The sequence below is a fragment of the Oryzias latipes genome, chromosome 12 (genome assembly GCF_002234675.1).
Source record: "Oryzias latipes chromosome 12, ASM223467v1".
Lineage (NCBI taxonomy): Eukaryota > Metazoa > Chordata > Actinopteri > Beloniformes > Adrianichthyidae > Oryzias > Oryzias latipes.
This window is the reverse complement of record NC_019870.2, coordinates 29,048,178-29,064,268: the sequence shown is the minus strand read 5'-3', so window position 1 is coordinate 29,064,268 and position 16,091 is coordinate 29,048,178. Positions and strand designations below refer to the sequence as shown.

The window sequence follows — 16,091 nt, the reverse complement described above, 5'->3', positions numbered from 1 at the left end:
GGGTCATTTATATCTGATAGCGGCACGGCCCCAGTCACCCAACATCTCCTTTGGTTGTGTGCATGTGTGTGTTTGTTTTTAGTGTACTCGGGGAAGAGCGGACAGCCGTTGTGTTATTTGCAGTAATTAACATTTAATAGATAATGGACCTGCAGAAACTGTGTGTTACAAGTGTTTTATTGCCGTTCTAATGGAAAGCTTTCCTCTTGATTAATGGGGTTCAAAATCTTTAGGTTTTATTAATTCTGTCCCTTCCTATTGATCCTCCATGTTGGCTAATGTCTTTAGCAGGATGCCAAATGTATCTGAAGCAGATATTGACTGCTATTAAGTGGTGATCAACGCCTGTTTCCACAGTGAGGAGAAACGAGAGCAAAGTGAAAGATGATTGGACCGAAAAGCCTCGGGTTCACTGCACATTGTTTTATTCAGCAAAGCAGCTGCTCTCAAAGCCTTCGCTCCTCTGGACTGCCTTAAAAGAGGCTAACATTGTTGGAACAGGAGTTTCTGAATCTGTCAAACTGGAACAAACGATAGAAACTCTAACCCTCCACAGTAAGAGCCTCACTCCTGCCCTTTAGGAGAACCCGTGTAACAATCAGCTCCTTATTTTAGTGCTCATTACAGTCTTTTAAGGGTACCTGGAATCTTTCAGTTTATATATTTACATCACAGATTCGACTCTTTGATGTTCGGTTTCTTTTATGCAACAAAAGAAAACCAGACCGATCCAGAAAAAACTAAAGATACATCAATTCTCAGTCACCAAAACCCCTTTTTTTTTTTTTAAGTTCCTGCTAACGTCCATACTGAGCAACTTCCCTTCACTCCAGCTATGGATACGTTTGCATCCATAATAACGAAATGAGAACCAGACATGAGAAATGAATCCGCTCACCCAAAGGTTGTTTGTCCAGGTGAATCCAAACTGAAAGGAAATCCCAAAACAAATGTTGACAGGTTCAGAAGTCTGTCATATAGACAGCTGAGGGCAGGGAGCCTTTAGCCCAGCCTATTTTCTACGTCACAAATATGATTTTATCCCCTGTATTTTATTTCTGCTCCTCATTCACATCAATTTGAATACTTAAATACTTAAAAATACAACTTTAAGCTTAATTTTCTTTTTACATGTCCTCCATCAGGTGAAAGCTGTTACAAGAACAAGTTAAAAACACCCAAAACAGCATTTTTCTTTAGTGCGGATCTCAGAACAGATTTTGACTCTTCATGGTCTTTCTGTTGTTGGTTTGCTGATGCAAAAGAAAACAAAAAAAAACAATTTTCTCTTCAAGGCAACTTAGTAGAAGGAACTTGAAGCCTTTTTGTTGTCATTCTTTATCATTTCTCCTTTTCCTCCACTATTCTGTTTGACATTAGCTCTGAGGAAGCACTAACACATATTGAGCTTTACATACATGTACCGGTAAGTACATGTATGTAAGACATGCATTCAGTCCATCAAAATCCTTTAAGTCTTCAAAGCGATTTTAGTTTTTTTCTGGGAAATCTTCTAAAGGCCGTGTCACACAGCCACTGCCCACATTTTCTTTCATGAAACATGTAATTCAAATCTACGTCATTCATACGTGTTTCCTGCGTTCGTCATTCTTCCATCGAGGGTTTTGGCTGACAGAATTTTACGTGAATTCAGTTTTGAGCCTTTCAAACTTTTTGGTCTGTTGAGAAGACAGCGTTTATGCGTATTTTACATAGTTTATATACACAATTATTACATAAATCTTACACAATTATGCCTGATTTTTGTGAGATGCATACACAAATTTGTGTCTTTCCACGACCGTTCCATGTTTGTCAAACAGACTTTTCATGCATGAAGCACCAATGTAGATCTTTTATATCACGTATACGGAGCACAGATCACGTTCAGATCACGTAAGTGACACACGAATCACGAATGAACTAATAAACAGCACAATGATCACACGGTTCACGTTCTACGTTGGTTTACGTGTTCTCTGCGTGTTTATTCTTCTGTGGTTTTAGTGTGGTTCATTCCTGATACACCTGAAATCTCAGGTGTTGTAATGTTTAGGTTCTCCTTTGGGGAGTCAAACGTATCGCCTCTATCACTCCTTCTACTGCTGTAAATGTTTTTTGTCGTATTTTTTTTTTTTTGCCACTTTGTTCTTGTCTCCACGTCTTCTAGTTTTTCAGGAAACTGGAGCTTTTCTTGAGGTGCCAGAGCTTGTTGCACAGTGTGTCCTCCACATCCACCTACCCATTAAGTATTTGGGGAGTGGGTCGGTCGCGACTGTCCAACACTTTGGTCACACTTTGCTTTTTTACTAATAAAGTGGACCTGACTGCAGGAGCCGCTTTAGAGGTTTAACTCACCGATCCGGCCGTCACCCTTTTCACTAAGGAAACGTCGGAATCCAGTTTCTGAGGCTTCGGTTCGACCTGAACGCAGATTCAAACCCTCGGCGTCCCAGCCCAATAATACCAGCAGGATGCAGTGAGACCTGAGGCGGAGCGTAGATTTTGGCCAGTGCTGAAGGTCCTGGGCCATGTTGATGACAGTCACTGCATCTTCAGTACTTCTCAGCCTCATGTTGCTGAAACCTAATTAGAGACGCCCCAATATGAAAGGTGGGAGGGAAGGCATTAAAAACATGAGGTTTTCATCTCACCCAGTTGTTACCATTTCTCTCAGCTTTAACTACAGCAGACGGGTTATTATTTCCAGGTCTGAGCACTGCAGGCGACGCATCTTAATCTCATCTGGAGGGGAGAGACTTTGTAATCCCAGTCGCGGGGCAGAAGCTGGGTGGGGATTTCTGGGAGGGCGTTTATTGTATTACACGCCCCGCATCTGCCGGGACGCTTTATTGCGTTACCGCGATTGCCGCCACGATTTATTTTGTCCCCGGAGTTCGGCCGGCAGCATCTGCTGGAGCAGAAGCTGCCGCTCGTCTGATGGAATTATGTCATCCAAACCTTTACAGCCACGGTTGAAGCAAAGACTTGATCTGCAGCCGCTCAATGAAATTCTGCTACAAGCAAGACTTGTTTTTCCTTTGTTCACTAACTGGATGAAGTTCATCAAAGCGTTGGCCTGAACCTCCAGCTGTAACTGCGGCTTCCGGCCTCCAGATTCACCATCAAACTATTTTCCTTTCAGCCTTCTGACCAACGAGGAGCCGTTTGGGTTTTTTAATGTCGATCTAAAACCTAGAATTGTGTTAGTTTTCCTCCACTGGATGCTTGGAAGCCTCTGGAACGCCGTTCACACGGACAAACACACCTCGCTGCCCTCCTCTGTTGAACTAGAATGTTTTTTTTTTTTTTTTCTGTTGAACTAGAATGTATTTACAGAATAACTCGGGTTTCTTCATTTTTACCGTCACATAGTTGTTTTTTTCAGAGCCGTGTTGTGGCGAAGTCGTTCATTTGCTGAGTCGGCTGATTCAATGATATGACATCTTGATCTTTGCAGAATATTCACGGTCACAAAGGTCCGATTACAGCCGTGTCGTTCGCCCCAGATGGCCGTTACCTGGCGACCTACTCCAACGCCGACAGCCACATCTCTTTCTGGCAGGTGAGGCACAGTCAGAGAAAATCCAAGCTGTGATGGAAATATTTCACTGTGACGTGTGCAGGCATGTAGAGAGGCTCTCATTAGTATTTCAACCCCCACTCTGCAGGCCTTTTTTCTTTCTTTAAAGGATCGTTTCAGGTTTCAATTATCAAATCCACCTTAAAAGTTCCCAAAAACTAAACAACAGTCAGAGGAGCACAGAGAGGATAAAATCACTTCTTATCTCTTCCCAGAACTCTTCTTTTGAATAAAAGGTCTGTCTGACCTCTGACATGACTGGCTACACTCACACCCCCCCCCCCCCCCCCCCCCCCACCCCCTCTAATGGCATTACTGTAAGTATAAACCACTGCAAGCGTGCCGGCAGGATGGCTGCTGTGGTAATTAGCTGGCAGACGCTTTGTCGGTGTGTGAGGGTCTCGTCTCAGACAACGATTGAGTTTCCCTGCTACTTTTTTCCTACACACACACACACACACACACACACACACACACACACTCCCACACACACACACGCACACACACGCACACACAAGCTTTGTCTACCTTCATTCTTTGCCTTTCTGCGACCGCTCAGTGTTGACCTCACTGTCAGTAGCAGATGATTTTAGTCACTTCCACAATCCTCCTTTTTTGAGGTTTATGTTTGAATAAACTAAAAACTGTTAAAAGTTGCAGAATGGTGCTTTAACCCTTTGCACTCTGTTGTCTTTTTACATTTTTGTTTTATTTTAAAGTTTGCTTTTTTTGGCCGTGTTTGACATCCATCCTTTAAGTACAACCCCAGCTTTTTTTTAACGATACATTTTTTGATTATATTGCACAATATTACAACCATGAACCTAAAACTGTACAAAATTTGAGATCAAACATGTCGAGACAAAATAAAGCGGTAGAACATTTCAGAAACAAAGAAAGTTAAAGCAAAATGAAAAAAAAAAATGAGACGAGGGTCCACTTAACTAAATACAAGTTTCAAGGATGATTCATTCCAGTGGGAATCATAATTATGTGTCATAAACAAACTATGTAAGGGCTGCACGATATGAGGAAAACTCGCAATTTGCGATACTAGTGATCAATATTGCAATGTCAATATACAAACAATTAGCAAAACATCATTTTCATTTCACTGCAACAGTTGAATTTAAATAAGAGTAACCATACATTAAGTTATAATCCAAATGACCCTAGTATATGCAGGAGGCGAACATCTAAAATAAAACGGTTCCATCTGATTGGTCAACAACACAAAGGCGTCCATCTGATTGGTCGAATGCATAAAGGGATTGATTTGATTCGTTAAATACTTCAAGCTGCCATAAGTTAGTTTTAGCACATTCAAGGTAACCATTTATTGCAGTTTTCGCTGTCTTTAGCGATATCCAGCTAAATGTGCGATTTATTGTGCAGACCTAAACAATGTAAAAGCTAAATTTGAAACCTTCATGTTAGGCTCAGAATGAAAACAATGCTAATGGGGGGTTGTTGGTTTCATTCCCAGCGTCTGTCAGACTCACCGGAGAGTTTAGGGCCTGCAGAGGGTTTATGTTTGGACTCCTCGTCTGTTTTTCTTACAAAGTTAGCTCTGGTTTTACAGTAGAATCGTCTCCAGAACCAGATTCTTTTGTTTGCTTGTTTCTGTGTTTAAACCCGACCACCTTCTGGTTTGTGGACATTTTCATGTGAACTGAGTGTTTTGGTGGCGATCCGCAGATGAACACCAGCCTGCTGGGCCAAATCGGCATGCTGAACTCGGCTCCTCAGCTGCGTTGCATCAAGACGTACCAGGTTCCTCCGGTGCAGCCGGCCTCCCCAGGATCCCAAAACCACCTGAAGCTCGCCCGCCTCATCTGGACCTCCAACCGCAACGTCATCCTGATGGCTCATGATGGAAAGGAGCATCGCTTCATGGTCTAAGCCCTCCTGCAGTCGGCGCTGCTGTCATTGTGGACCGGTTTAGGGAGTTCTGTTCTGGGTCTGGAGGGAAGTTAGTGAAATGTGGTCTAGAAAGTCTCACTGGGGGATTTGTGGAACAGCAGCTCAGCTAGAATGGAACAAATCCAGTCCAGGTCCCAGTTTGGCTCGCTTAAACTTTATGTTCTACTGTAACCTTTGTGGAGAAGCGTGCTCTGTACATATTTATAGGCCGTGTGTTTACATTAGGATTTGTGCATATGTGAATCAGTGACATCATTCTTATTCCTATTTATTTGTTGCTTTTCATCAGAGTCCCAGTGCTCCTTCGCTTTGTGAGGCAGCTGTTGCTGCTGGTCAGGACAGAAGCGTGCTACCGCGACGCGCTCTCTGGTCTCTGAGCCTGCTTTTGGGAGACGAGCGGTGCAGAACACGCACATGTTCCATCACAAGAGGGAAGCGGCTGCAGCTATAAGAGGCGGCGGCGGCGGGCTTTGACCCATGCAAGGCCGCACGCAACACGCTTTCCTCGTTTCAAAGAGGCTTCAACCTGCCAGCACTCTGCTTTGACTGTTGTAGCACCTTCAAGGCTTTTCCTGGCTTCACACCGACCTGTGTGTGTGTTTGTGTGTGTGTGTATTGTGACTGTTAAACACACATTCTCACTTCAGGCTGTTCGCTCTAAAAGCATGGAAAGGTGCAGCGCCTCCATGCAGAGAAGGCCCTCTGAGGTCACAAAGCCACACTCCTTATTAGGATCATTTTATTCTTCCAAGTGGCTTTTGGGTCGAGATCATCATCATTCGTGTCGACATCTGCAGAAACGTTTGTCTGCTGAGCTTGATGGGGTTTTGGCTTTAAGCTCCAGTACCTCCTCTTAATAAATTGTCTGTGTCTCTCACTAGTTCTGAGTAACAGTCCATGTTCGCCGTCGCCGTCGCCGCCGCTGCTGCTGCCGCCGCCCTCCCTTGGCGTGTGTTGTGGCATCTGCCTGGATCCCACTCTCCTTGAACTTGTTTAAAATGCTTTTTTTTGTTTAACTCAAATGCAACCTGTTTTTCTAGAGACAATTTTCTTTCTTTTTTTAATAAAAAATGTAACTTTGGAAATAGAGGACGGCCAAAAGAATAAAGTACAAGATAGAAAAGCAGCAGCAGACGTCAGAATCTAAGGGGGAACATTTCCGTCTTGATGTTGTTGAAATATGAAAAACTGCTGCTTTGATTCCCCCCTAGACTGATTAACAATTAAATTTGATCCTTCTCAGAGTTTTATCCAGAGAAATGAAGTTAGAATATATACAAATATAAGACGTCTATCAATATTCTATGGACGGGGAGACCAGTCTGTTGGACAGAGTCCCTCTTGGTGTGTTGGAGGGGTTGGAAGCCTCCTTTTCTGCCCTCCCTCCACCTCCTGTCAGTTTCATTAGTGCTGTCAGAAAGCTTCTAACACCGTTACACACCTGTAAACCCGAGCGTGTCAAAGCTTTTCACAGGTTCTGCCTCCCCTCAGAGGGAGGGGGGGGGGGGGGCGGCGTCTGGTCGGGGGGATATTTTCAAAAACACTCAAACATGCCAAGTCCAGCTCATCCTGACAGCTCTGAGATCTTAATCTTTCCTTTCCTCCGGCACTCTTAACAGTTTGAGAAAATATGTTTTTGGCAGCCTCTCAGGGGAGGACGGGTGAGAAAAATGGAAAAGGCGGGGAGGAAGAGCTGAAGAGTAAGTAACAAGTGAGGAGATCAGCTCGGCCAACCAGAAAAAGAGGATCTGTGGTGAAGGCAGAGAACCAAAGTGTTTTCCCTTAACCTTTGGTTCCTTTTGTTTTGTTTTTCTCCTTCCTGACACGCAGAGATGAGCCGCCATCGCCCCCCCCCCCCCCCCCCCCCCCCATCTCTGCCCCCCATGGCTAATTCTGGTCATTGGGTTCAGATGCGTTTACAGGAAGTGGCGTGTTTAAAGTGACTGACGTCCTGCATGTAGATGAGCCTCCCTTCATGCTGCTGTGCATCATGTGAACGTGTGTGTTCTTCTTAAAGTGTGTTGCTGTTGACTTGGTGTCCAATAAAGGCATTCCTGTGTCAAATCTTAGTTTTTCGTCTGTAACACCCGGTTCATGCTGGTCAGTGCTGCACCGTCATATTGACACCAACCAGGTTTTACTACATTTTTACAAGGACTGGTGAAATACAGAGAAAAGGAGGAGTGGAGGATGAGTGGGTATTGGTTGGAGAAGCTGATTGATTTCTTTCTAGTTCTAATATCAGATTTTTATACCTTTAAAACTTTTTTTTATTGGATTAATTCAAACTCAACTTTTTAGTGTTTTCATAAATGATCTAAACCGCGTCTGCAGTACATGCAGTTGGTGAGCCAAGTGAATCGTCTCCTCAATGATTCTCTTTAACTGAAATAACAAAATGATTTCTGCAGTTCTAAAACTAGAACTTGTGACGGTTCTCTGCGGCTCTGAGCTACACAGTACAACTTTTCCCTCCGCACCTCTCAGATGGGGCCGGTTTAGCTCGTGCTGGTTTGCGGCACCTTCCGTCCGTGAGACCAGGGTTCGACTCCGGGCTGTTCCCTATTCCGTTCTCTGCTGCCCTGCCGGTCCCAAGCCCGGATAAATTGAGTGGGTTGCGTCAGGAAGGGCATCCGGCGTAAAACATTGCCAAGTTACAAAGGAGAGTGTTTCTCTGTGGCGACCCCTGATGGGAAAAGCCGAAAAAGAAAGAAGATTTCTGAGCGCCTCTCAGAAGCTGGAAGCATCCACAGAATCAGGCTGGAGCACAAAGTCAGCGCTAGATTTTTATGTAAAAAAAAACAAACCAACCAAAAACAAAGCTTTGATAGGACTTTATCATGGGAGTCTTCAAAAATCAAGTCAGCAAACAGTAACAAGCATTAGTAATGTGTTTATTAGCCTTTATGTGACATTCATGATCCATTCATAAGCAAACAAATGTAGCACTTAATCAGCTCCTTATAAATATATTTATTAGCAGAGTTAGCCTAACAGGTGTTGATTAGGTACTTATAAAAAATTAGCATTACCTGTTAATTGCTAATCTTTTTGCAGAAGGTCCTAAACAGTAAATTTTATTTATTCTCATCTATTCTTCAATCTGAAGTGTGACCATCATGCTTGTCTTCACGAGGCTTATGCGGAAATCCTTTGTAAATAATTGATAAACGCATTACTTGCCCATCATTTAAAGTTTGGACTGTTCCTTGCCAGTAACCTGACATTTGGGTGATGGAGACATGCTTCAAACAATTTGTCGTAGCCTGATAACTCATCCGAATCGCCTCAAAAGGCGACGCTGCCTTTGCAGAGCCGACTCACATCTATGACGTCAGCTGTGAAAGGATGGAGTGTTTTCACTGGCGTCACAAATCCAGTCGGAATCCCGATGTGTTGCCACGTTGGAGATATCCACACGTTGCCTTCATTTGAGCTTAGCCGTGTACAAATCCCCCAAAAGCCACGACAATTCTGTGGCGAATGGCAACAAAACTGAACGGAAACATGAACAGTTCTCTATATCGACCTGAACCTAAAGAAAAGGAGCGTTAATGAGTTTAATTGAATTAACTGATAGAGAAAATTCACATACGATGCAACCAGTTCTTCTGACCAGGGCTAGCACTTGTCCTGAGGTTGTAAATGAACTTCTCCTTCGCGAGTCAAAAGATCGATAGGTCTGTGAAAATGTATTTCTACTCCTGTGCAGTCAAACTAGATAAAGACGACACAGCTCATGTTCTGTTTAATCATCAGTACTAGTGTCAAGAGGATGACTACTAACCCTAATCTACTGAGTTGGAGAGAACAGAACTGGTAATGTCAATCATTTTTAGCATAAATAGTCTTTTCCAATTTTGCCAATTCTAATCAAAGTTATGATCAAAATGATTTTTATCGTTTTAATCAAAATTCGGTTGGAAATTTCACAGATGTCTTTTTTTTGCCAGTAAATTCCTGATTTCTAGTAAACGGTAGAACAGTTACAGAGTTTCTCTGTCTGACCTGCTGTTGCAGCCGAGTACTCGGCAAATATTGACTGTTCTGCTTCAAAGTTGAGTTCTGGACTCATCGTAACGTGTTTGTTTATGTTTTGGCAACGCCAACATGGCCGACCTCCGGGATGATGGCTTCACATAAAAACAACCAACAGGTGAGGAAATGAATTTGCATCCCAGCTGAAGGGAGAGCAGAGGGGGGGGGATTTTCCTCCTATCCGCAGACTGCATACTAACAAACTTTGGACTTTTGGAGAAGTTCTAGTCTTGGTTCGCTGCTTCGCACCAAAGCAATCTTTGAATCTGCATTTTGGGGTGTGTCAAAATTCGAGGGAGATTCCCTCAATGGCCGCAGCCTTACCTGGCATCGTTGGCCGGGACCTCCGTCCACCTGGTAGGCCGGATGTGAACGGCTGTGAGTTTGGACGAATCTAGCCTTTAGATAATTCCAGCCGTTATATCGGCGAAAGAGAGGATTCAACTATTAATCTTGAAGGTGTAATTATCTCCATCTCCGGGTCCTGCTTCACATTCCCCCATTGTTGTCAGAAAATCTCCGGGATCTGCCGCAAAGCATTGTGGGATATGGACAGCATAGAAGGATACACCAGACCGATCCTTGAAGTCGGGCTAAAGAAGGCCGCATTCAGTGGCCGCATCTGAAGGAGACGTTGACTTTGGACGGCGGCGCTGTGACGTAAGCGGCCTTCAAATGCAGGCCTCCGATTTGGAATCAGCCTTGGAGTTCATTTTTTTACTCCAAATTGGCAAAACAGAGACCTTTTTTTCAGAAGGCAGGACAGCAGAAGACTGAACTCAGTTCCCCAACTCTTCCACAGAAATGTGCCTGAATTTCCTGCTGGAAAAGGAGAAGAGCGATTTCTCCAGGAGAACCAAAGAGCTTCGCTTCTAGCTCGGGAACTGGACCGGGCTAAATGAAAATTTGAGCAGGAAAAAGGCAAAAAGGTCGTTTGATCCACAGTGAAAGTAGAATGAGGAAAGTTCTGAGGAGGCAGAAAAGTCAGCTGATGGGGAGTTGTTTTTAGAGGATGCCCGGTGGCCCATGTCCAAGACCCAGGAACCAAAGACCCCCATTGGAACCAGACAGAGACTCAGAGACTCTGGAGGTATTTAGGACTCCGGCAAGCTCCCAGGACCCAAAAAGAAGTGCATCTGGCAGAGAGCCGGTGTAGGTACCGTAACCGTTTGGTCTGGAACCTCCGTTCAGGGTCCTTTCGACTGAAGGTAACGTCACACTACGGTAACCCTACTGGGACAAACTATGTAGCGTGGAGATCTGCTCGGGCTCCACAAATGGTCATTTCACACTCCCTTTTGTAACCTAAAGTTATTTTCCCTCATAAATTGTGTCTGACAATATTCTTTGTAATTTTTATAAAGAGATTTTGCCACAATCCGCTTGTTATTTCAGTTTAAGTTCAGCTGTGGCTGAAAATGTTGTCAGCACGGCTCAGAAAGTGTCTGAGAAGAGAGAAGAAATCTACTAATGCTAATAAATGATGAATAATCACATTACTCGTGTGATTATTAAGGAATAATATTATAAAGCGCTGTCAAATACAAACAAAAAATGTTGAAACATTTTGATTAGAAAATTGAGAAGCCTCATGGGGTTAAAAAAAGAAAAACTATTAAACAAAAACAAGCAACATGAGAACCACTGTAGTATAAGTATACAATATAGATACCATTTTAACAGCCAGAGGGATTGTTTACATAAATGCCAAGAATTACACATATCAATCGTTTTGAGTGCTTTGATAGTAATTTTACATAAACATGTACACATTTTAATAATTGTGGATAATATGCAGTTTTATTAATACATTTACATTTATGTGCATAACATTTGGCCAGAAGAATTAATAAATGAATAATTGTTTAACATTGTTAGGACGTTTTCTGGTGTCCTGAAAAAACAAAGTGCAGTAACACATTTTACACATCTAGCAGCTTTTCCTTATAGTTTAGTCATTTATATTTCTTTCATTCTTTTTTGTTTTAGAGAATAATGATCAATGTTTAGGCGTAAAAATGTGCATAGAAAATATGGCAGGATTGGGGGTGGAAATCGATCCGTTTTCTTCTACCTACTCCTTTTTGAGCACTTTAATATTTGATGTTTGTTTGTTGTGTCTAAGTATTTTATTTGGTCTTTGCAAATCAAATGTAATCCAAATCTGTGGTGAACCCTCTTAGAGAACACCAGCAACTGCAGCTTTGAAGGACGGCGTGAGAGAATCAGGTGGATGTTTCTGACAAAGACATGAGTGAAGTCCAGGTCTCCACACAAACATTCAGACTTTTGCTTTTCCACAGTCCGTAGACCATCTTCCATCAAACCACCGCCTTCACTGTAGATCCTGATGGAGCTTCAGGCTCAGGAAGTGCCTGAAAACATGATGTTGGGACTTTGTTTTCATCAGACGACTGTAGTGGAACGAGTCGAAGAGGAGGAATGCTCACTCAAGATTAGAATCAGTCAGCCTGATGATAAGATGAGACTTTATTTATCACAAGAGGTGGAAATTCTTTTGTGACATTCAGTTCAGTCCAGCAGTGGAAAAGAACAGAAGAACATCTGCAACTTACACGACTGAAAATAAATTAAATCAAAATTACAATAAAATTACAAACCAAACAACCTTTGTGGGAACCAGAAACGATAGAAACAACAACTGGAATACACTGTGTGGGTTCCTAGAGTCACTGCAGCACCGTCTGATGGCTGTGGGGGGGGGGATGACCTGCGGGGCTCCTTCTTGCACTGTGGGGGTAACTGTCTCGTGCTGAAAGAGCTGGTCAGCACCTCTACAGTTTGGTGCAGGCGGTGGGAGGGTGTATCAAAGTTCATTCAATCAATCACACTTTATTTATAAAATAGCGTTTCTCATGCAGTTGCACAGCTCGAAACTTTAACATTAAAAACAGAAAACACACAATATTACAGCAAAAACCCACCCTTCATCCTTCACACTCCCCTCCGTCAAAACATATGACCCATGGCCCCCACGTACAAAGAATAACTATTTAACTGTAAAAAATAAATACATAAACAAGTTACGCTTGGCTCTGCTGTGAGGAAACAGTATTTGGGAATCTCTTCATGCTAGGAGCCAGCTTGGCCATGAGAACATCACCACAGTGCCCCCCCCCCCCCAGAGTGGGACAGCAAAGGGGTCCACTTCACAGCCGTGAGGCTGCAAAGTTAAACTCCAGCTGCCCCAGCAAGGGCAACAACTGCAGCAACAACCACTGACCAGGCCGGCATGCCCCGGAGGAAAAGATCCAGCGACAGAAGGTCACGGATCAGGCTTTGGGGCCAAGACGGACACATTCAGGAGGGGACCATTTCCTGTGACGTCATTTCCGGGTGAGCTATTCCCAGTGCTAGTCGTGTGTGACTGCTGTCCTCTTGTTTGGCATTAGCCTTACTACTATTGCTTACTCTAACGGTTATCTGGGTTAATATTCACATCTAGTACCTTTTATTAGCGAATTCACCACTGTTAAACCGCTTGCTGTTCACTTTTCTCATTTTGCTAAATAAACCACTTCTCTTTACCTAAACACCGCTAGCCTTACCTTAAAACCTGGCATGGCCACCACTCCTTCCGCCTCTCCTCCTTTCTCCTGCCCCATGTGCCATATGTTTAGTGATGATCCTGCCTCCTTTAGTGAAAATAGCGGTAGTTGTGTTAAGTGTAGTCTTGTGTTAGACTTGGAGGCCAGGCTGGAGCAGTTAGAAGCGCGGCTCCGCACAGTGGAAGCTAAGCCGGCTAGCCAGGTCGTTACTCGTAGCGCGGGCCGCGCTACCAGGGCTAACTTAGCTAGCACCCCAGCGCCCTCCCAACAGCCGGGAGACAGTCAGGGGTTTGTACCGGTTGGGAGGAAACATAGTGCTAAACGCAAAAACTTAGAGCACCCGAGACTCCACGTTAGTAATAGGTTCTCCCCCCTCGGCGACACACCCGCTGAACTCTCAACTCTGGTTATAGGCTCTTCTGAAGTTAGAAACGTGGAGCTCCCAGCGGCTACTGTCAGGTGTTATCCGGGGGCCAGAGTTGGTGACATCGAGGGGAACCTTAGGATGTTAGCTCAGAATAAGTCCAGGTTCCGTCAAGTCGTGATTCACGCAGGCGGTAATGATGCCCGACGGAGACAGTCAGAGGTGGTTAAGTTAAACGTAGCTTCGGTGTGTAAACTGGCTAAGACGATGTCCGACACTGTAATTTTCTCTGGTCCCCTGCCGAACTTAGTCAGTGATGAAATGTACAGCCGCTTTTCATCATTTAACCGCTGGCTTTCTAGATGGTGCCCAGAAAACGGCGTTGGTTTTGTGGATAACTGGAGCGCGTTTTGGGGGAAGCCCGGTCTCATGCGGAGAGACGGCGTCCATCCCACTCGGGACGGTGCCGCTCTTCTTTCTAGAAACATTTCTGCTAGCCTTAGTCTGTTAACCTGACAATCCAGAGACGAGACCCGGGCGCAGAGCAGCAGTGTAAAACGCTCCTCTGAGCCTCCCTTAGGGTTAGTGCCGGTGCAAAACCCATGCAGGGAAAGTCAAGCAGGTCCTAGCTTTAGCTTATGTGCTGAAAGACAAATGAAAGGAGCGCGTCATAGAAACCTTACAGTGACAGACAGCAGTTCTCACAAGCAGAATTATGATGTAATTAAATGCGGTTTATTAAACATTAGATCCATTTCCTCCAAGTCCCTCTTAGTCAATGAGTTAATTACTGATAACAATCTTAGTCTTCTAGCCTTAACAGAAACTTGGCTCCATCAGGATGACTATGTTAGATTGAATGAAGCAACCCCCCCCACTTATGCTAACTATCAGAAATCCAGGATTTCAGGTAAAGGAGGGGGTTTGGCAGTAATATCCCAGTCTAGCTTACTTCTCAGCCCTAAAGTTAAAAATGCTTATAATTCATTTGAAAGCATCATATTGTCTTTAAGTCACCCAAACAGGAAAACTCCAAAACCTGTTTTACTCATAATTATTTATCGCCCCCCCGGCCCATATTCAGAATTTTTAACTGAGTTTTCCGACTTCCTATCGACTATTGTCTTAGATTCTGATCAAACTATAATATTAGGGGATTTTAATATTCATGTTGATGACCCCAGTGACTGCCTAGGAAAGGCTTTTGCAGCTTTATTAGATGATGTTGGTTTCACCCAAAGTGTGAATGAACCCACTCACTGTCATAAGCACACCCTGGACCTTGTTCTAACCCATGGGATAGAGATCAGCCAGCTGAGTGTCCTTCCTCTTAACCCCATCATTTCTGATCACTTTCTGATTACCTTCCAGTTTACACTGGAACATCCTTCTGCCCCAGTGAATAAGAAACAGCTTAGAAGAACCTTAACTGACCGTTCTGTGTCTGAGTTTAAACACACAGTTCAGCCAGTACTTAGTGATATTCTGAGAAAATACTCTGAGACCAGCTCCCATAGTATCAGTCCTAGTATAAATGACCACTTTGTTAATGATGCCTTACAAGCCCTCAGGAGTACACTCCATGTTGTTGCCCCCTTGAAACCTAAGTTCGTCAGACAAAACCGAGTAGCACCGTGGTTTAACGCTGAAACTCGTTCTCTTAAACGAGAAACCCGTAAGTTGGAAAGAGAATGGCGCCGCTCCGGTTCAGAGCAGTCACTGGATATCTGGAAACATAGCCTATTAAATTATAAAAAAGCCCTGCGTAGAGCTAGAAGCCAGTACTATTCAACCTTAATATCAGAGAATGGAAACAATCCAAGATTTCTTTTTAGCACTATTGCTAAATTAACTCACAGTCAGAGCTCAGTAGAACCACATGTTCCTGTTTCTCTCAGCTCTGATGATTTTCTTACATTTTTCGATAGTAAAATCTCAAATATTAGACATAAGTTAAATCAAGTTATTCCTACTATCAGCCCAGAACAGGCTGAAGCGGTAGAAATGGAGGCATCCATAGAAACCTCTGTAACATTAGACTGCTTCACTGCTGTGGATCAAGTGTAAATAACATCAATTATTACGTCCTCCAAATCCTCAACGTGTCTGTTAGACCCAATTCCCACTAGACTTTTTAAAGAAACTTTTCCCCTAATTAATGATCCCATATTAACAATGATAAATGCCTCTCTGGAAACGGGTTACGTGCCACAGTCTTTTAAATATGCAGTTGTTAAACCTCTTCTGAAAAAGCCCAGTTTGGATCCTAGCATCTTGGCCAACTATAGACCGATATCAAACCTGCCCTTTATTTCTAAAATCCTAGAAAGAGTTGTAGTTAAGCAGCTTTACTGCCACCTACAGGACAACAGCCACTTTGAAGACTTTCAGTCGGGGTTTAGACCCCACCACAGTACGGAAACTGCTCTAGTTAGAGTCTCTAATGACTTGTTATTGGCCTCAGAAAAGGGACTAGTTTCTATTCTGGTCCTGTTGGACCTCAGTGCAGCCTTTGACACTATCGACCACGGTATTTTACTCCATAGATTAGAGCAGGACATAGGGATCAGAGGATCTGCTCTCCAGTGGTTTAAATCCTATCTGTCCGATAGGT

General features: G+C 43.6%; 1 protein-coding gene across 5 annotated transcripts in view; it reads left to right on the top strand.

Annotated features, from left to right (window-relative positions):
* Positions 1-7,570, top strand: part of wdr7 (WD repeat domain 7) — a 104,007-nt gene extending 96,437 nt beyond the window's left edge. For all 5 annotated transcript variants that reach the window (XM_023961066.1, XM_023961068.1, XM_023961069.1 and 2 more), the window contains 2 exons: positions 3,461-3,565; positions 5,282-7,570. In XM_023961066.1, coding sequence (XP_023816834.1) covers positions 3,461-3,565; positions 5,282-5,485 — 309 coding nt within the window. In that variant the 3' untranslated portion in view covers positions 5,486-7,570. The remainder of the gene's footprint in view (positions 1-3,460; positions 3,566-5,281) is intronic.
* Positions 7,571-16,091: the final 8,521 nt, after the last annotated feature.